At 44.9% G+C, this 20,459-nt stretch overlaps 1 protein-coding gene and 1 long non-coding RNA gene across 5 annotated transcripts; both read right to left on the bottom strand.

The window, feature by feature from the left end:
* Positions 1-1,710: 1,710 nt before the first annotated feature.
* On the bottom strand, positions 1,711-19,540 carry LOC115147732 (A-kinase anchor protein 8-like). 4 transcript variants are annotated; one of them, XM_029690033.1, is made up of 13 exons: positions 19,379-19,540; positions 18,619-18,662; positions 17,928-18,138; positions 12,469-13,033; positions 11,603-11,729; positions 11,477-11,508; positions 11,358-11,388; positions 9,520-9,637; positions 6,217-6,358; positions 5,958-6,063; positions 4,563-4,693; positions 2,900-2,995; positions 1,711-2,782 (listed from the first exon to the last, which is right to left on the bottom strand). In XM_029690033.1, the coding sequence occupies exons 1-13, from the start codon at positions 19,402-19,404 to the stop codon at positions 2,267-2,269; spliced, it is 2,145 nt and encodes a 714-aa protein (XP_029545893.1). In that variant the 5' UTR covers positions 19,405-19,540; the 3' UTR covers positions 1,711-2,266. The 4 variants fall into 4 exon arrangements, with proteins under 4 accessions (XP_029545893.1, XP_029545890.1, XP_029545892.1 ...); XM_029690030.1 differs by having other exon boundaries at positions 9,481-9,637; positions 11,603-11,726; positions 19,379-19,538; XM_029690032.1 differs by having other exon boundaries at positions 9,481-9,637; positions 11,603-11,723; positions 19,379-19,538.
* Positions 3,102-4,554, bottom strand: LOC115147734 (uncharacterized). Its single transcript, XR_003866472.1, has 2 exons — positions 3,609-4,554; positions 3,102-3,558 (listed from the first exon to the last, which is right to left on the bottom strand). It is a non-coding gene; the product is annotated as an uncharacterized LOC115147734 (long non-coding RNA).
* Positions 19,541-20,459: the final 919 nt, after the last annotated feature.

Here is a 20,459-nt window from a genome sequence, read left to right as displayed (position 1 = left end):
ACACATTTCAGTTGAAGGCATTCAGTTGTAGAACTGATTAGGTATCTCCTTTTTTTAATGTCAAAGTTGTAAAAAGACCCCCCATGGTGGAAGTGGGGTTATGGTATGGGCTGGCATAAGCTATGGACAACGAACACAATTGCATTTTATCGATGGAAATTTGTATGCAGAGATACCGTGACGAGATCCTGTGGTCCATTGTCGTGCCATTCATCCGCTGCCATCACCTCATGTTTCAGCATAATGCAAGGCCCGTGTCGCAAGAATCTGTTCACAGTTCCCCGGAAGCTGAAAATGTTCAAGTTCTTCCATGGCCTTCATATTCACCAGACATGTCACCCATTGAGCATGTTTGGGATGCTCTGGATCGACATGTGCAACAGCGTGTTCCAGTTCCCGCCAATATCCAGCAACTTGGCACAGCCATTGAAGAGGAGTGGGACAACACTCCTCAGGCCACAATCAACAGCCTAATCAACTCAATGTGAAGGAGATGTGTTGCGTTGCATGAGGCAAATGGAGGTCACACCAGATACGGACTGGTTTTCTGATCTACACCCCTACCTTTCTTTTAAGGTATCTGTGACCAACAGATGCATATCTGTATTCCCAGTCATGTGAAATTCATTCGGCCCTGATCTATGGATTTATTTAAATTCACTGATTTCCTTATATGAACTGTACCTCAATAAAATCTTCGAAATCGTTGCATGTTGCATTTATATTTTTGTTCAGTATATTTACACTTGATGCATACAGCCCACTTGTTCCTACCTTTTAGATGATTCATGGTCATCACGGTCAACAAGATTGTATTATGCAGAGTTACATTAAGACAATACCTTAAAGTAGCAGAAATGACAAAGCCTGCTCCTGTTTCGGTAAAAAGCCAAGGGATGGGACTGCAGAAATATAACCACTCAAATTCATAGAGCTATGGATGCAAGGACTGACCATCCATGATATCAAAATTATAGTTTTAAACATTGGAGTAAAACAAGCTTATATTTTTGGTTCTGATAAGGAATGACAACTGAACTAAAAGCTCATGGAGGCGTTTAGAAGTTGTGTTCATGTATTAATGGTACAGGTTCATTTAGAAGTCATGTTCTTCATGTATTAGTGGGTAGAGGTTCATTTAGAAGTCCAAAAATCTATGTAGTAACTGCCGAACGCCCTTTTAAACAACATACTACTTTGATCAGGGAAAGGGGGATACCTAGTCAGTTATACAACTGAACGTATTCAACTGGAATATGTCTTCCGCATTTAACCCAACCCATCAGAATCAGAGGTGTGGGGGGCTTCCTTAAATCGACGTCGTCGGCGCCCGGGGAACAGTGGGTTAACTGCCTGGCAGAACGACAGATTTTTACCTTGTCAGCTCGGGGATTCGATCCAGCAACCTTCCGGGTTACTGGCCCAATGCTCTAACCACTGCCTGCAGCCATCCTGCCGCACCCAATGTGAATGATTGGATTTACAGTGTAGTGTTAAGGTTGTCCTGAGCCTTTTAACCATGTGTGTAAATGAAGAATTTGACCCTATTCTAATCTAAACCCAGATCATCAGCCAGTCTGTTTGTGCGATCATGCGGACTCTAATTCTTTGTAATGGGTCTTGACAACAGCAATGGAATTGTCAAGAGCACAAAGAGATCTGAGACCAGGCTAGCAGAAATCAGCTCAACAAAGAAACCAAACCAACAGAAACATTTTAAACATTTATTCTCATCTGTCCAAAAAAGAACATGGATGACAACAGCAACCATCTGTAAAACTAAATCCTGCCCCATCTTTCAATCTAAACACACCAACAAATACATTTCAAATAAGTTTTGCACGTTTGGGAGGAGTCGATAAGAGACGAACCAATCAGCTCGGACTTCCTAGGAATCTAGCTATGACAGACAGGGAAGCGTGTCCAGGAGTAATACCAGGTAGGGGGTGTGTCATATCAATAACACTAAGTTCACGGTCCTCTACCCACTGAAACATGGTCAAAATATCCCAACGTAGCCCGACAGATTCAAAGGCACAACAAAAAAAGTCTACTTACACAGAAGAGAAAGTATATATGAAAACAGACGTATCAGAAGTATATTAGTGAGTCTCGGTTCTGAATGGAGGAGGGTGGGATGTACAGTAAGTATAAATGAATCTGATTGGCTGTTTGTGGGAGGGGTAGAGTGGGATTGGCTGGACAGGGGAGAGAGGGCTGTATTAATTGGTCCAGAGGGAGGTCAAAGGGTCATTGAGGGTAAAGGTCACTCTATGACGACCACGTCAGCATCGTCGTCTTTCTTCTCTACCGCCACACCCTCGTCCTCTCCTCCCACTCCTTCATCCTCCTCTTCCTCTCCCAGCTCTCCTTCCACTCCCTCATCCTCCTCTCCAAACTCATCTCCAACTTCAAACCCTTCCTCCTCTTCCTCTCCTCCCTGCTCCAGCTCTCCCTCAGCCTCACCCTGCGTCTCCCCCTCACCCTGTGTCTCCCCCTCACCCTGCGTCTCCCCCTCACCCTGTGTCTCCCCCTCTCCTCCCGCTACCTTCTCTACTTGCGCCTCCTTCTCCCCCCCGTCTGCTACCACCACTCCTCCCTCCTCCATCTTCTCCTCCTCTACCCCATCAGCCCCGGTGGCCGTCTGCGATGTCTCTGGCCCCGCCTCTTCCTTGATGGTCTCCGCCAGGCTCTCATTGGTCAGCTCAGCCTCTGACACCTCCATAATCATTGAGTCCTCTGGGTCCTGGTCATCCTGGTTACCGAGGAAGGGGTTCTCACCCTGCAGAGAGGAGAGAGGGGAAGGGCAGGGTCAGAGAGTGAGTGCGTGAGGCACAGAGAGTCAGTGTTTCTAAGGGGGTGGGGGGGTTCTGTGAGAGATAGGCGTGTGTGTGTGTACCTTGAGGTAACTCTCCAGCTTCTTTCCGATGATTTTGTGGTTGAGGATACTGCGAGCCACTGACAGACTGGCCCTCTTAGACTGCTCCATCATACCCTGGGGTCACACAGGAGGCAAAGGTCACACAGGGGTCAGTAGGGAAAAAGTCAGGGAGGGGATAGCAAAAATAAAATAAAAAAAGTGCTTGTTCCTCCAAATCTTCTGTATCCAACTATCCATGCTCCCTGCCAATCTCAACCAAGCAGGGTTTATGTAGGCCTGATTACCCACTGTGAGCATGCTACTGCAGAGAGGATGGACAAATGCGTTTTGAGACATGAGCCGAGGTGTCTAGTTAGCTGGAGAACACCTGTCATCTAGTTGCCAAAAAGGACCACAATGGTGTTTTATCCTCGATAATGACCTGCTGGAGCAGCGTTCTACTTTCAATGATCAACCAATCAGTTGACCGATCAACTAGGTAATTAACCAATCACTGTTTGGTCCTTGATAAACCTGCTGTATGTAAAGTAGTGTGCTGTAGCTTGGAAGATGCAGATAAATGTGACTCTGGATGACAGAGTCACATGTTTCTTATCATCATTAGGGCTGTGTTCCTAAAGAGGTTAAATCGTGTTTTTTTCCCATTCTTTGCCATGATAGTAACGAGTATCGCGATACTGGTATCATCCATCCCCTACAGTCAATATAAACTGAGCTGTGTAGTGACCTGGTATCATCCATCCCCTACAGTCAATATAAACTGAGCTGTGTAGTGACCTGGTATCATCCATCCCCTACAGTCAATATAAACTGAGCTGTGTAGTGACCTGGTATCATCCATCCCCTACAGTCAATATAAACTGAGCTGTGTAGTGACCTGGTATCATCCATCCCTACAGTCAATAGAAACTGAGCTGTGTAGTGACCTGGTATCATCCAGCCCCTACAGTCAATATAAACTGAGCTGTGTAGTGACCTGGTATCATCCAGCCCCTACAGTCAATATAAACTGAGCTGTGTAGTGACCTGGTATCATCCAGCCCCTACAGTCAATATAAACTGAGCTGTGTAGTGACCTGGTATCATCCATCCCCTACAGTCAATATAAACTGAGCTGTGTAGTGACCTGGTATCATCCAGCCCCTACAGTCAATATAAACTGAGCTGTGTAGTGACCTGGTATCATCCATCCCCTACAGTCAATATAAACTGAGCTGTGTAGTGACCTGGTATCATCCATCCCCTACAGTCAATATAAACTGAGCTGTGTAGTGTAGTGACCTGGTAACATCCAGCCCTACAGTCAATATAAACTGAGCTGTGTAGTGACCTGGTAACATCCAGCCCTACAGTCAATATAAACTGAGCTGTGTAGTGACCTGGTAACATCCAGCCCTACAGTCAATATAAACTGAGCTGTGTAGTGACCTGGTAACATCCAGCCCTACAGTCAATATAAACTGAGCTGTGTAGTGACCTGGTATCATCCATCCCCTACAGTCAATATAAACTGAGCTGTGTAGTGACCTGGTATCATCCATCCCTACAGTCAATATAAACTGAGCTGTGTAGTGACCTGGTATCATCCATCCCCTACAGTCAATATAAACTGAGCTGTGTAGTGACCTGGTATCATCCATCCCCTACAGTCAATATAAACTGAGCTGTGTAGTGTACTGACCTTGCGGTTGAAGTTGTGGTCGGGGGACTTGAGGTGTTTCTGTATTACGTAAAACTGCATTGGGATGAAGAGGTCACAGGCTGCACAGTGGGCTGCCTCCACCTTCTTCATGAAGTGTTCCATACCCAACTCTGATACAGAGGGAGAGACACAGGGAAATAGTTTGATCAGCATAAAATAAAACACAGAAAAAGCCTTTACAAATCCACCCTGTTCCACAGAAGAGTAGCACACAGACATACAGCATGTACACACCACACACACACAGTACCGTACACAACAGGGTTTCCGTTAGGAAAACGTAGCGCCGGACATTTGACCGGCAGCATTTTCATCTACCGGACATTTCAAGAAATGTACCAGACCCATATGCATTGGTTGCATTACCTGATTAGGTCGTCCGCCCACGGTTTCCAGAAATAAATAATAATTACATTTAGATGGTAATTCTCTTAACCGAACATGTAACTCAGATGCAATTTGAAGATGATAGAATACATAGGCAGGGTGTCCATAAGGCTAGGGGGATGCGTTCCCTTAAAGTACATTTGAATTGCCAAAATGATATATCCTAATTAGCTTACAAATGAGCTTTTTATTGATCTGTTTGTCAGCAGAGTAGGCTACCATGTAAATGTTGTCCTATTAAAAAAGGTTCTGCCAATGTCTCCAGTCATCTAAAGTCTGGTAGAATTGCATGAAATGTGTTTATGAAAAGGCCAACATTTTCCTGTGCAAAGAAAGGAGAAAACAAATGTATGATATATAGCCTGTGTCTACTCTAAGGCCTACTATTAGGCTAAATGATGTCTATCTAATCATCACATTAGGAATAGTAAGCTCTATAAACACTAGTCTGCAAATGCGAGAATGCATGGAATGTTTTATTGTAAATGTGAATTTTTAAAGGTGAAAATTTGCTTCTCCAAACTTGAAACCTGAAAGTTGATTTGAAAACCAATAGGACAGGAGAAAAGGGCTACTGGTTTCAATGGCAATAGGAAGTCTCTATCAAATAACTGCCTGCCCGTTTGGTTGGATTTTGGCTACTTTGAAGCAAGGTAAGACATGCCTCAATATGTAGGAAAAAAATATTTCAAAAGAATGAAGTATATGTTTTCAAGATTCATACGGCCTCCAGCTCATTACAAAGTAGTTTGTTGTTGCGATTGTTGCGCAATAACTGGTCTTATTACACGGACATGTTTTACTCCAGCAGCAACAAACAGCTGTCTGAGTATGACCAGCAGCTTCTCCACTGGTATTCCCATCAATGAAAAAGTTAAAGGGGGGGGGGGGGGGGGGGGGGGGGGGGGGGGGGGGGGGGCAATAGCCTGCTATTAGCAACTAACGGAAACTCTGGTAGACAACATATAAACACACTGCTGTCCTTACGCCTGGTGAGGTCCTGTTCCTTGTAGACTTGACAGATAGCAGCACAGTGGTTCTCCATCTGACTGGTCCTCTGCTCTGTCTTCTTATACTTGTTGTTCAGGTACTCCTGGTATGTACACACACACACAGTAAGAGGGGGGTTCCGCTCAAAACACATGGGAATCTGCATGTGTCTATGCCTTTGAGTGTGTGTATGTCCGTCTGCATGTGTCTGCCTGTGTGTGTCCACCTTTGAGAGTGTGTGTGTGTGTGTGTCTACCTGTAAGAAGTCTGTGGTGGGTTTGGACAGCTGACTGGACAGGAACTTGAAGTGATCTTTGTGGAACTTGCTCTCCAGGTGGGCTGCCATGTCCTCGTGGTAGAATGAACGGAACTTACACACCGAGCACGCAAACGTCACCCTGTCGATCACACAGAACAACAGTCAGACCACAAGCCTGCCGGCCCAAAGGCAGATATGTTGGAAGGTGTGGTGAGTGAAACTACAGCTAAGTGGTTAGTGTTGAGTAATGCATTATCCCCCCCATCCATTCACAGAGAAAAGACTACAGGAGGTCATTCTGCCCTCACCGAGTATATTTAGGAAAAGAAGGAATGAGAGCAGAGAGGGAGGGAGAGAGCAGGGAGGGAGAGAGAGGAAAGAAGACAGGTCATTCTGCCCTCACCGAGTACATACAGAGCCTTCAGGAAGTATTCACCACTTGATTTGTTCCACATTTTGTCTTACAGCCTGAATTTAAAACGGATTACATTTTTTTTTTTTTTATTGTCACTTGCCTGCACACAATGCCCCATAATGTCATAGCGGAATGATGTTTCATTAAACTTTTACAAATGTATTTAAAATGAAAGCTGAAATATCTTGGGTCAATAAGTATTCAACCCTTTGTTATGACAAGCCTAAATAAGTTCAGGAGTAAACATGTGCTTAACAAGTCACATAATAAGTTGCATGGACTCAGTGTGCAACAATAGTGTTGAACATGATTTTTGAATGACTACCTCATCTCTGTACCGCACACGTACAATTATCAATTATTAGGTCACTCAATCGCGCAGTAAATTTAAACCACAAAGACTAGGGAGGTTTTCCAATGCCTCAAAGGGCACCGATTGGTAGATTTAACCTGTTAGGGTATAGGGGGCAGTATTGAATTTTTTTAAAAATATGTGCCCATTTTTAACTGCCTATTACACCAACTCAGAAGCTAGAATATGCATATTATTGTTCAGGTTTGGATAGAAAACACCCTAAAGTTTCTAAAACTGTTTGAATGGTGTCTGTGAGTATAACAGAACTCACTTGGCAGGCAAAACCCTGAGACAGATTCTGACAGGAAGTGGATACCTGATGTGTTGAATTGACTTTAAGCCTATACCATTGAAAAACAAAGGGAAGGAGGAATATTTTGGCACTTCCTATTGCTTCCACACGATGTCCCCAGCCTTTACAAAGTGTTTTGAGTCTTCTACAGTGAGATCTGACTGAAGAAGAGCTTTGGAACGGCGATGGCCCATTAGACACCTTGCGCGTGAGTTGATGGTGGGTACTCTCATTCCGAAACGTTTTAAAAGAGAACCCAATGGTCCGCCTTGAATTTTATTCATGTTCTGGTTAAAAAAGGCCCTAATGATTTATGCGATACAACGTTTGACATGTTTGAACGAACGTAAATATATTTTTTCCGTTCGGGAAGTTAAGTCCGGCTGGCTTAGATCATGTGCTACAACACAGAGGTTTTTGGACATAAATGATGAGCTTTTTTGAACAAAACTACATTCGTTATGGACCTGGGATTCTTTGGAAGTGACATCTGATGAAGAGAATCAAAGGTAATGGATTATTTACATAGTATTTTCGATCTCTCCAACATGGCGGTTAGTCTGTATCGCAATGCGTATTTTTCTGGCGCAGTGCTCAGATTATTGCAAAGTGTGATTTCCCAGTAAGGTTAATTTTAAATCTGGCAAGTCCATTGCGTTCAAGAGATGTAAATCTATAATTCTTTGAATGACAATATAATATTTTACCAATGTTTTCTAATATTAATTATTTTGTTGTCATGACTTGACTGCCGGTATTGGAGGGAAACGATTTCCTGAACATCAACGCCATAGTAAAACGCTGTTTTTAGATATAAATATGAACTTGATAGAACTAAAAATGCATGCATTGTCTAACATAATGTCCTAGGAGTGTCATCTGATGGAGATTGTAAAAGGTTAGTGCATAATTTTAGCTGATTTTATGGTTTTGGTGACGCCTGTCTTTGAATCGACAATACACTACACACAGCTATTGTCAATGTACTCTCCTAACATAACCTAACTTTATGCATTCCCCGTAAAACCTTTTTGAAATCGGTAAACGTGGTTAGATTAAGAAGATGTTTATCTTTCAAAGGCTGTAAGTTAGTTGTATGTTTGAGAAATTTGAATTTTGACCTTTATTTGGTTTCAAATTTGCCGCTCTTGAAATGCACCTGCTGTTGATAGGGTGCGCCACGGGTGGCACGCTAACGTCCCACATAGCCCCAAGAAGTTAAAAAAAGCATACGCTGAATATCCCTTGGAACAGGGTGAAGTTATTAAATATACTTTGGATGGTGTATCAATACATCCAGTCACTAGTAAGATACAGGCGTCCTTCCTAACTCCGTTTCTGGAGAGTAAGGAAATCGCTCAGGGTTGGTGACTTTTACAGTCAGAGCTTAATAACAGAAAACTGAATATGGATCAACAAACGTTACTCCATAATATTAACCTAACTGAAAGTGAAAAGGAAGCCTGTACAGAATAAAAATATTCCAAAAACATGCATCCTGTTTGCAACAAGGCACAAAAGTAATACTGCAAAAATTGTGGCAAAGCATTTCACTTTTTGTCCTGAATACAATGTTGTTTGGGACATATCCAACACATTACAGAGTACCACTCTCCATATTTTCAAGCGCAGTGGTGGCTGCATCATGTTATGGGTATGCTTGTATTAAGGACTGGGAAATTTTTCTGGATAAAAAGAAACCGAATGGAGCTAAGCACATGCAAAATCCTAGAGGGAAACCTGGTTCAGTCTGCTTCCAACAGACACTGGGAGAGGAAATCACCTTTCAGCAGGACAATAACCTAAAACACAAGGCCATATATACACTGGAGTTGCTTACCAAAAAGACTGAATGTTCCTGAGTAACAGTTTTGACATAAATCTGCTTTCAAATCTATGGCAAGACCTGAAAATGGTTGTCTAACAATGATCAACAAGCAAGTTGACAAAGATTATTCTAACATGTATTGAATGGACAAAAAAGAGAATTAAATCCATTTTAATCCCACTTTGTAACAAAATGTGGAAAAAGTCAAGGGGTATGAATCCTTTCCGAAGGCACTGTATTTAGGAAAAGAAGATTCCGTATAATAACTGTGACCTCTGAGAAAGAGAAGAGAGAAGATATGTAAAGGAGAGACAGAAAAGGAAGAAAATTAGACAAAGAGAAATTAAGAGATGTATTTTGTAATAACTGACCTCTGGGTTTGACTTTTGGGTGTTAGTGTGACCCCTGACCTTTCCAGGAAGCCGCCCCTCTTCCTCCTGTTTTTGGGGACCTTGTCCTGGGGAGGAGTCTGTTTCCCTGTCTGGAGCTTCTTCTTCATCTGAGAGATCTCCTCCTGCATCGACACCACTGGGGAGAGAAGAGAGGTTATAGTTGGAGCGGAAGACAGATGGAGAGGTGAGGCGAAGATAGGAGGGGAGACTGGGAAAGAGCGAGGGAGAAGGAGAGGAGGTTTTCGTGTTGGAATGGAAAGAAGGAGGTGGTGACAGGGAAGCAAGGAGAGGGAGGGAAGCAAGGAGAGGGAGGGAAGCAAGGAGAGGGAGGGAAGCAAGGAGAGGGAGGGAAGCAAGGAGAGGGGCAGTCGATTGAAAATTACATCTAGAGTTGTGAAACGTCACCGAGCTTCAATAAAAGATGGGCGGAGCAGGAAAGAGACTGTAGGTAGGTTTGCATTGACCCAGGTTCATTTGACAAAAGCAATACAGCCAAAAAATAATACGGAAACGGCAGCTATAGGAGAAATGTTCTCTGCTCAACAATCTCTCTTTAGTCCAACTTTCTTTATAGCAGCAAATTAAACTTTTCCAAAGTATACTTTTTAAGGTATGCGGGGCATGTGATGTCATCACGTAACTAACTATAAGCTCGACTCCACATTTAATTCTAAACGCTTGTTAAATCAAGCTTACTTCATTTTTCAATTTATATTATTTTCACTGCATCAAGGATAGCGTACACAGATGTTTCTGCTTTTGCAGCCTTCAGTGTGTAGGTAAAACAAAAAAAAATCTTCAAAACAGCATTTGTAGGGAACAACCGATGAGCAGCAGGTGCTTCTAATCAGTGTTGCCACTCATCTGCCAATCAGGGACGAGGCTTCTCTGGTCTTCCTGTTTCACCATCCAATTCTATCAGATCTACAGGACTGCAAGTTTCACCATGGCGACACATTGGCACATGATAATTATTAGAATATGGCTCATTAGTCAATTATTGCATTCTATCTATGCTGGCTTTCGCATGTTACCTGAGACATGAAACAGATAGGTGGGAGGGCAGACAGGTTACCTGAGACATGAAACAGATAGGTAACCTGTCTGCCCTCCCACCTATCTGTTTCATGTCTCAGGTAACCTGTCTGCCCTCCCACCTATCTGTTTCATGTCTCAGGTAACCTGTCTGCCCTCCCACCTGAGACATGAAACAGATAGGTGGGAGGGCAGACAGACTACCTGAGACATGAAACAGATAGGAGGGAGGGCAGACAGGCTACCTGAGACATGAAACAGATAGGAGGGAGGGCAGACAGACTACCTGAGACATGAAACAGATAGGTGGGAGGGCAGACAGGCTACCTGAGACATGAAACAGATAGGAGGGAGGGCAGACAGGCTACCTGAGACATGAAACAGATAGGTGGGAGGGCAGACAGGTTACCCGAGACATGAAACAGATAGGAGGGAGGGCAGACAGGCTACCCGAGACATGAAACAGATAGGTGGGAGGGCAGACAGGCTAAACGGATCATGGAAACACTTCCAAGACACTAGATGGGAATGTGTTGTTTGTTTCTATGACAACACAGTTGAATGGAAACGCACCTTAGCAGGCTATTGTCCCATCTCATTACAATGTTTTCTAAATGTTCACTAATTATCATTACTTTAAATCACTGGGCAAGTTCATGGAAACTATTGATAGTCATTTTGTGAGGAGGAGAACAGGGGCCAGTTGGTGATGAAGAGGAGAACAGGGGCCAGTTGATGATGAAGAGGAGAACAGGGGCCAGTTGATGATGAAGAGGATAGTAGGAGGTCGAATAACAGAGGATGAGATGAATCCATCTTACCTTTCTCTCCATCAGCCGGGGCTTTGGTTGCCTGGAGAGGAGAGAAACAAAATGAGTACTGAACCACACACACGGTCACACAGATGTGTTAGTTAAGTCACAGCAGCTGGGGTCCTCACCTCATTTTCTTCACCATTGTTCTCTGCTGGTTCTGTCAGAGAGAGACAGAAAGACAGTCAAGTCAGACAGTGCATAGGGGTAGTTTGTGTGTGTGGACATTGTCGTCTGTTCTGTGTGTGTGGTACCTTCAGCGGTCTCTCCACCTGCGCTCTCTGTCTTGTTCATCTTGGACTCTGGTTCATCTGCTGCAGTCAGTGTCTGTTTTCTCTTCTTCTGACCGTCACGCTGACCACCACCAGGCTGCTGCTGCTGCTGGGGGACATCATCATCACATTGGTGACGTGGCCAGTGACACTGCTTCTTCAAAGTCAAATATCTTGAAAACGTGATTGCTGACATGCAAAACATTTTGGGACTATCAGTGGACTAATAAAACGTTTTCCATCTTTAACTTGGATCCCTTCACCATTGCTATAATAGACTTTTCAATAGATTCTCAAAAGGAACTTTTTAATAGATTCTCAAAAGGAACTTTTTAATAGATTCTCAAAATAAACTTTCAGTGGACTCCCCTACACATCTCCACTATTACCATGAGGCCTCCATCAGGGGCAGAAACAGGCAAAATAAAACCATAAGATTAAAACCCAGAGAAAGGACATTATAATGGACTTTGGTCCAGATCTCTGCTGGGTGGTGTTGGTAGGGGCCACTATTTCTTGGAGCAGGGCAGTTTCCTTTCAATGGGAGGGGGACAGTTCAGTTCAATCAAAGAGGCATTTGTGGCAATATTGAATAGGGACTGGGGGCGATAGAATGATGACCAAACTATGAGTTTGAGGGGGGCAAGGGGGAGCGTTGCTGTCAATGTGTTGGTTGTTGTCATGTCAATTATATCCACACCTCCCCAGTCCCTTGGCCCTGTAGGCAGGGTAGGGGAGTGTTTAGGGGGTTGATGAACAGGGGTTGGGGGGGGGGGGGGGGGGTTGGTAGGTCATCATGCCCTGCTGTGGGGCTGGCAGACTGGCGGGCAGTACGGTAGGGTACTTACTCGGTTGAGGGGCCTCTTGCGCCCGCGCTGGTGGCCTCCCTGGGGGCCCCCTCCAAAGTGGCGCCCTGGGAAGTCCTGGTGCCCAGGGACCCGGCCCTGTTGAGCGGACTGGTGGAAGGCCCCGGTCTGGGGGGGCATGCGGTGGCCCAGGAGGGATGGGAGCTTGCCCCTACCCCCGGGGGAGTGACCGCCACCTCCCCGGCCTCCTCCTCTTCCACCCATCCTACCACCTCCTCCACCCATGGGAGTGGGGTCGGATCTGCGGCCTCCAAACCCTCCGCGGCCTCCCCCCCTTCTCGGGGAGCGCTGGCCTGCTCCGGCCCAGCTTCCTCCTCCTTGGCCACTGGAGAAGGAGTCTCTCATGTTCTGCCTCTGCATCTTAGCAGCTCCGTAGGAGGAGGAGCTGTCAAAGCCTGAGCCTAGACCACCACCTCCTCCGAAGCCTGAAGCTCTTTGGGTCATGTCCCCTCGGCCATCGCCGTAACCATAGCTACCGGATCTGTAGAGATCCCGGGAGGGGAGGGAGGAGGGGCCCCGCGAGTCGAAGGACTCGTATTGGTCAAACCTGCGAAAAGGGGGGAGGGAGTAGTAGAACGAGCAGAGAGTGAGGGAGGGAATCTCTCTTCCCCTCCTTTTACTCCTCTCTCTGACATGTTTCCCCCCAAGATGATGAGCCACATTAGTGATGTCATAATGATGCAGAATGTTTCTGCCAATCCCAACGCCGCAGAGTCTTGATGTAGGCATTCACGGCAGGAAGGCTTTTCTGTCAACATTTGGTTTACACACATTTGAGCATTCCCCATTTCTCATCCACCTCACCCTTCTCTCTGAGTTCAAAGGGGGGTGGTTGGTACCCAAGTAGTGGGGGAGGGGGTTTTACCCCCCTTTCTAGTCAAGATGAGGTAGAGTGTCTCACCGTGTGGGGTGGAGGTGGGGACAGAGCTGGAGCTGTACTGAATATCAGGGTTGGTTCATGGGTCACAGAGAGACAGACAGACAAGAGCAGCCTTATAGAAACAGGACTGTTCCATGTGGCAAATTGTATGTGGGGGTGATTAGACTGTACCACAATACAGGGGGGCGGGGCATTTGATTGGTGTTCCTTGTGTATTTACAGGATGGGGCCTCAGCCAAAATATGACCTTGGTTGTCGTCACCTTCACTCGTTCTCTCCCCCCTCCCCCTCCCTCGAGCAACCTCCCGCTCAGACACAGAGAGTCAGGATGAGGTGGACATGTTGGTGTATTTGTCTGTTCTGAGTCAGATAGATCAGACAGGACAGTGCATTTGGGGGATCTGTGGGTGCTGCACATCTACCTCCATGACACAGGGGGGGGGCAGTATACTATAACGACCTGCTGCTGACTTCCCTGTGTCTGGGAACTGCGACTGTGGTGGTGAGGGATCTACCTGGGTATATGAATAAGAATCCATAACCATGACAGTATAATGAAGACAAACCAAACTACACCCAGGACAACATACTGGGTGGGAGGAGCCAGGTAGAGGCTCATCTGGATAGTTATCATTACTTCAACAACAGTTAAAACCCTCTAACTACAGCTTCTGGTTTAGACTAAACCTACTTGTGTTACCCAAACTAACCGACTGGACTACTTATCCTTAACATGTTATGTTTTAGCAAATCGAAGCAATACGTATCCTAGAGGTTTGAAAATCCCTAGAAAAATAAAAATGGTTCCCAATTCTACAAAATCAACCTTATGAGTTTACCCTTTAAATCAAAATGTTTCCCCAACCGAAAATACACTGGATATTTACCCTGTTACCCTTACCGTTACATCCTAGTCGTGTCCAGGGGGAGGGGCTAGCTAAGGAGGGCGGGGACAGGAAAGATATGGGTGGTATGTAGTGATTACAGGGAGAGGCTGTGGCAGCAGCATCGTGAGGTGATTAAAGCAGGGAGAGAGAGAGAGGCTGTGGCAGCAGCATCGTGAGGTGATTAAAGCAGGGAGAGGGAGAGGCTGTGGCAGCAGCATCGTGAGGTGATTAAAGCAGGGAGAGAGAGAGGCTGTGGCAGCAGCATCGTGAGGTGATTAAAGCAGGGAGAGAGAGAGGCTGTGGCAGCAGCATCGTGAGGTGATGAAAGCAGGGAGAGAGAGAGGCTGTGGCAGCAGCATCGTGAGGTGATTAAAGCAGGGAGAGAGAGAGGCTGTGGCAGCAGCATCGTGAGGTGATTAAAGCAGGGAGAGAGAGAGGCTGTGGCAGCAGCATCGTGAGGTGATTAAAGCAGGGAGAGAGAGAGGCTGTGGCAGCAGCATCGTGAGGTGATTAAAGCAGGGAGAGAGAGAGGCTGTGGCAGCAGCATCGTGAGGTGATTAAAGCAGGGAGAGAGAGAGGCTGTGGCAGCAGCATCGTGAGGTGATTAAAGCAGGGAGAGAGAGAGGCTGTGGCAGCAGCATCGTGAGGTGATTAAAGCAGGGAGAGGGAGAGGCTGTGGCAGCAGCATCGTGAGGTGATTAAAGCAGGGAGAGAGAGAGGCTGTGGCAGCAGCATTGTGAGGTGATTAAAGCAGGGAGAGGGAGAGGCTGTGGCAGCAGCATCGTGAGGTGATTAAAGCAGGGAGAGAGAGAGGCTGTGGCAGCAGCATCGTGAGGTGATTAAAGCAGGGAGAGAGAGAGGCTGTGGCAGCAGCATCGTGAGGTGATGAAAGCAGGGAGAGAGAGAGGCTGTGGCAGCAGCATCGTGAGGTGATTAAAGCAGGGAGAGAGAGAGGCTGTGGCAGCAGCATCGTGAGGTGATTAAAGCAGGGAGAGAGAGAGGCTGTGGCAGCAGCATCGTGAGGTGATTAAAGCAGGGAGAGAGAGAGGCTGTGGCAGCAGCATCGTGAGGTGATTAAAGCAGGGAGAGAGAGAGGCTGTGGCAGCAGCATCGTGAGGTGATTAAAGCAGGGAGAGAGAGAGAGGCTGTGGCAGCAGCATCGTGAGGTGATTAAAGCAGGGAGAGAGAGAGGCTGTGGCAGCAGCATCGTGAGGTGATTAACCTGTTTGGTATAGGGGGCAGTATTGAGAATTTTGGAAAAAATATGTTCCCATTTTTAACTGCCTCCTACACCAACTCAGAAGCTAGAATATGCATATTATTGTTCAGGTTTGGATAGAAAACACTCTGAATTTTCTAAAACTGTTTGAATGGTGTCTGTGAGTATAACAGAACTCCTATGGCAGGCAAAAACCTGACAAGGCTTCAAGCAGGAAGTACCCTGTCTGACAAGGAGTCGTGCGTCTTACCTCTTTTTATTGAAAAGTAAGGATCTTAGCTGTAACGTGACAATTCCCAGGGCTCCAATAGGCTCTCAGAGCCCGCGAAATAACTGAAGGTTTACGAGGGAACCTCAGGTTGAAACATATTATCGCCTTTTGTAAGTGGATGCTCGGAGGACCTTTCAATGATGCGCGTGCATGAGTCGCTTCTGAGGAGAAATTTTATTCGGCTGTTTAGGCTCAATGCATACTCCCGGTCGGAATATTATCACTTCTCTACGACATAAATGGCATAAAAATTTGTTTTAAACAGCGGTTGACATGCTTCGAAGTACGGTAATGGAATATTTAGACATTTTTGACAAGCCAACGCGCCATGCGCGGGACCGTGAGGAAGCATTCTGATAGTGTCTAGAACTCACGAACAAAACGTCGCTGTTGGAATATAACGATGGATTATTTGGGACCAAACCAACATTTGTTATTGAAGTAGAAGTCCTGGCAGTGTATTCTGATGAAGAACAAGCAAGGTAAGAACATTTTTCTTATAGGAAATGTGATTTTGGTGGAGGCTGAACTGGGTGGGTATCTAAATAGCTAGCCCTGTAATGCCGGGCTATGTACTTAGATTATTGCAAAATGTGCTTCATCCGAAAAGCTATTTTAAAATCGGACATATCGAGTGCATAGAGGGGTAATGTATCTATAATTCTTAAAATAATTGTTATGCTTTTTGTGAACGTTTATCGTGAGTAATTTAGCAAACTGTTAGTAAATTCACCGGAAGTTTGCGGTGGTTATGCTTTTTCTGAACGTCACATGCTAATGTAAAAAGCTGGTTTTTGATATAAATATGAACTTGATTGAACAGACATGCATGTATTGTATAACACAATGTCCTAGGTGTGTCATCTGATGAAGATTATAAAAGGTTAGTGCTGCATTTAGCTGTGGTTTGGGTTTATGTGACATGATATGCTAGCTTGAAAAATGGGTGTCAGATTTTTTCTGGCTGGGTACTCTGCTAACATAATCTAATGTTTTGCTTTTGTTGTAAAGCCTTTTTGAAATCGGACAGTGGGGTTAGATTAACGAGATTCTTGTCTTTAAATAGCTGTGAAATAGTCATATGTTTGAGAAATTGAAGTTATAGCATTTCTAACGATTCAAAAATCGCGCCACTGGATTGAAGTGGCTGTTACGTAGGTGGGACGAAATCGTCCCACATACCCCAGAGAGGTTAAAGCAGGGAGAGAGAGAGGCTGTGGCAGCAGCATCGTGAGGTGATTAAAGCAGGGAGAGAGAGAGGCTGTGGCAGCAGCATTGTGAGGTGATTAAAGCAGGGAGAGAGAGAGAGGCTGTGGCAGCAGCATTGTGAGGTGATTCAAGCAGGGAGAGAGAGAGAGGCTGTGGCAGCAGCATTGTGAGGTGATTAAAGCAGGGAGAGAGAGGCTGTGGCAGCAGCATTGTGAGGTGATTAAAGCAGGGAGAGAGGGTGTGGCAGCATTGTGAGGTGATTGAGAGTGATGGGGGTGTGAAGAGAAAGGGGGATTGATATGGAAAACAGCTAGCTGCAGATGTGTGGAAAACACAGGAGAGGCGCAGATCAGATGATTGAGAGTGTGTGTATGTATAGTGTTGAAAAGGCAGACTACACAACTGTGTGAAGGTGTGTGAGTGATCTTGAGTGCAAAGCCGTGTGTGTGGAGAGTTGAAACCGGGGGAGTGTTAGTGTTGGCTTGCTTCAGTTCGGCTGGTGCTAGCTATTATAGTTAGGCGAACTGAACGAGTGTGGTCGCATACTCCCTTAAAAGACCTTCGCTTGAAAAATGAGAAAAACACGGCAATAGTTTCTCCATTTTGAGGTGCTGTAGCCAGTATACACTCCCTCAAAATAGTCAAGAGTTAATCTAATAACTCACGGAATATCAAATGTTAACTTTTTTTGCAGAGATCAGTCAATTTTACATCCAACTTAGATGTCTTGTGCAGTATTTCTGCATGAAAAAATGCGCTTGAAAACCAGTCATCTCTCATTGAATGACAGACTTCCCTGAAGAATCGATACTGTTTGCCAGAACAACCCGGGGGGAAATGTACCGAAGACCACAAAAATGTTGTCATAATATATGCACGAGCTGTTCCAGACACTTTGGGCTGAGAAGCATGCGGGACGCCTTTACCAGCCAGAAAGTAGTGTGTGCAGGTCAGCTAGAGATCTGTGTGTGTTACCTGTCGCTGCGCCCCCCGCCCTTCATGCCTCCCTCCAGCTGCGTCAGCATGTCAAGGCGTTGGTTGATCTTAGCGATGACAGCGTCTGCACTGGTCCCCGTCGACAACAGAGAGCTCCCAGAGAGACCCCTCTTGTGCCCCCCTCCATAGCCCCCCATCCCTGACATGGAGTCCTTGTAGCCCCCTCCATACGGGTCATAGTTGTCTGAGCCTGGGGGGAGAGCAGAGATGGTTTTAAGGTGAGGATCACACAGTTTACAGGCAGGGGTATAGAGGTGTAGCTAGCTAGCTACCTGAATCAAAATTAGCCAAATCATAAGCTACCTCGTTTAAATTCCAATACATTTGATATGGGCGCCTTAGGCTAAGTGCATTTTGTAAATATGATAGGTCAACACAATCATGTTTAAAGCACAGGAGGCTGCTGAGGGGAGGACGGCACATAATGTCCAGGAACAGAGCAAAAGGAATGGCATCACACCTGGAAACGATGTGTTTTATAGGTTCTACTAATTCCACTCCAGCCATTACCGCGAGCCTGTCCTCCCCAAGTAAGGTGCCAGCTAACATTCTGTGGTGTAAAGTGTTACTGTTTATTCAACTAAAATCGCTGGCACATATTCTTTGGCAATTCAGATATGTAATGTTCTAGACTGGTGTGAACAGGTAGAGTACGTTCTCTCTCTCTTACCTCGGCTCCCCGACCCTCCACCGCCTCCCCAACTCGAGTATCCTAACAGATTAAAGAGAGGTTTCAAATTAAATGGTTATCTACAAGCACTCCAAAACGGGTTGTATAACGCAATGTGGCATATCAGAATAACGTACACACGCGTAGCATCGCTAACTAATGCATTCACAGGGGTGAACGTTTGACAAAGAAACTAGTTAGCCAGCTTCCTTAGCTGTAAGCTAACATCTAGCTAACATGTAGCTAGCTAACCAACTAACTTCGCAAGCTAACGTTAGTTAACTAGTCGGCAAACTTGCACATTCACAAACCATTTGGTAAAAAAATAAATAACATTAGCTATACCGTTAACGGTGGCAATCATAGCTAGTTAGTTAGTACGTTAACGTTAGTTACATAAACTTGAAGGGCTGTGGGGAACGTATTCTCTGGAGGGAAATGTAGAACAACGGGATATGGCGGCCATTTTATTAACGCCATTGTGGGTTCAAGTCGTGGCAGACGGACTCCATTTTAATGACATTACACACTAAGACTGTGGCGTTCTTTCTTTATAGCCACAGCTAGCTACGTATTACATGCATTACAGGTTCTGTAAAATGACCATGTGTAACATACCAAATAACGTTACTATTTTAGCTTGCTAGCCATCTTGAATGGCTAGTAATTAGCTCGCTAGCTAGCTGACCTTAGTAATATAACATCTTGAACATGAATAACCTAGTGAAAATATAAACCCATTGAAATATGTTGATACATACCTGAACTGTAGCCACGACCTTCCATAATTTGATGATATGTTATTGTTGTTTGCTGATTTTAAAAATATATATATATAAAGCTAGCTAATGTAGCCGTTAGCAAGGCAAACCAAGAACAACGGACACACCAGCGAGTGAATACGTTGAGCTACGATCACCAAACGACACCTCCTCGTTTCTCCCATTGGGTCATCCAAAAGCAGAACGCCACTCCCCATACTACTATTGGCTGATCATAAAACTCTACACTGTAATTGGTTATCCAGTCTGTCAGTTAACAAAAGCGAGTGACGGTAAAACAATGCTTTTAATCAGTTATTGTGAATAATCATAATTTTCTTTAACATATTTTATAGATTTTCCTTTTGAGAAAATATTAGAAATGAATTAGTAGTATGCTATAAGCCTGGACAGCAGTGAATGAAACAGTCAGAGAGCACACAACATGTACATAAAAATAAATACGTATTTGTTTGTTTTTTACTTGCATCCTAGGCACAATAGACAGATAAAATAGAGCAGGCTACAGGTAACTATCCTTCATTATTTTAACAACCATAGTCTATATGACATTTAACTTCAAAATTATAAATTGATTGTTTGTATCCTGGATCCTAATTGGACGAGCAGTGGTCTAGCGCCTATGCCTGCTGACAGTTTCATATGAATTATCTCTGTGCCATCATAAGAATTTCATGATGTTCATGTTGCTGTCCGAATCATCTCTTGTATTTATCTCATCTCGCACATATATTCCCCCTTGCTTATAGCCTAGCATTTATTTTGGTTTATACAATGACATTGTTGAATACTACTTTCTGATTGGCTTGAAGGGCATTGTAGAGCGTGCTTTATTTAAGCAATAAGAGGAGGTGTGGTGTATGGCCAATATACCACGGCTAAGGGTTGTATTTAGGAACGCCGAGTGCATGGACACAGCCCTTAGCCATGGTATATTGGCAATATATCACAAACCCAGGGGAGCCTTATTGCTATTATAAACTGGTGTCATGACGTTGGCCTCTTTGGGTACAGGGAGGACAGTTGACCCCCTACCCTTTTCAACATTCCCCAGCCTAC

Source organism: Salmo trutta, chromosome 14 (assembly GCF_901001165.1).
Source record: "Salmo trutta chromosome 14, fSalTru1.1, whole genome shotgun sequence".
In the NCBI taxonomy this organism is placed as follows: domain Eukaryota; kingdom Metazoa; phylum Chordata; class Actinopteri; order Salmoniformes; family Salmonidae; genus Salmo; species Salmo trutta.
This window is presented reverse-complemented; position numbering and strand designations above follow the sequence as displayed.

Coding starts and splice junctions, on each gene's coding strand:
- LOC115147732 (XM_029690030.1), bottom strand. CDS start 19,404: ATGGAAGGTCGTGGCTACAGTTCAGG. Junction 11,727..12,468: donor GCAAGAGGCCCCTCAACCGA/GTAAGTACCCTA, acceptor GTCCCCCAGCAG/CAGCAGCAGCCTGGTGGTGG. Junction 2,996..4,562: donor ACCACAACTTCAACCGCAAG/GTCAGTACACTA, acceptor GTGTGACCCCAG/GGTATGATGGAGCAGTCTAA.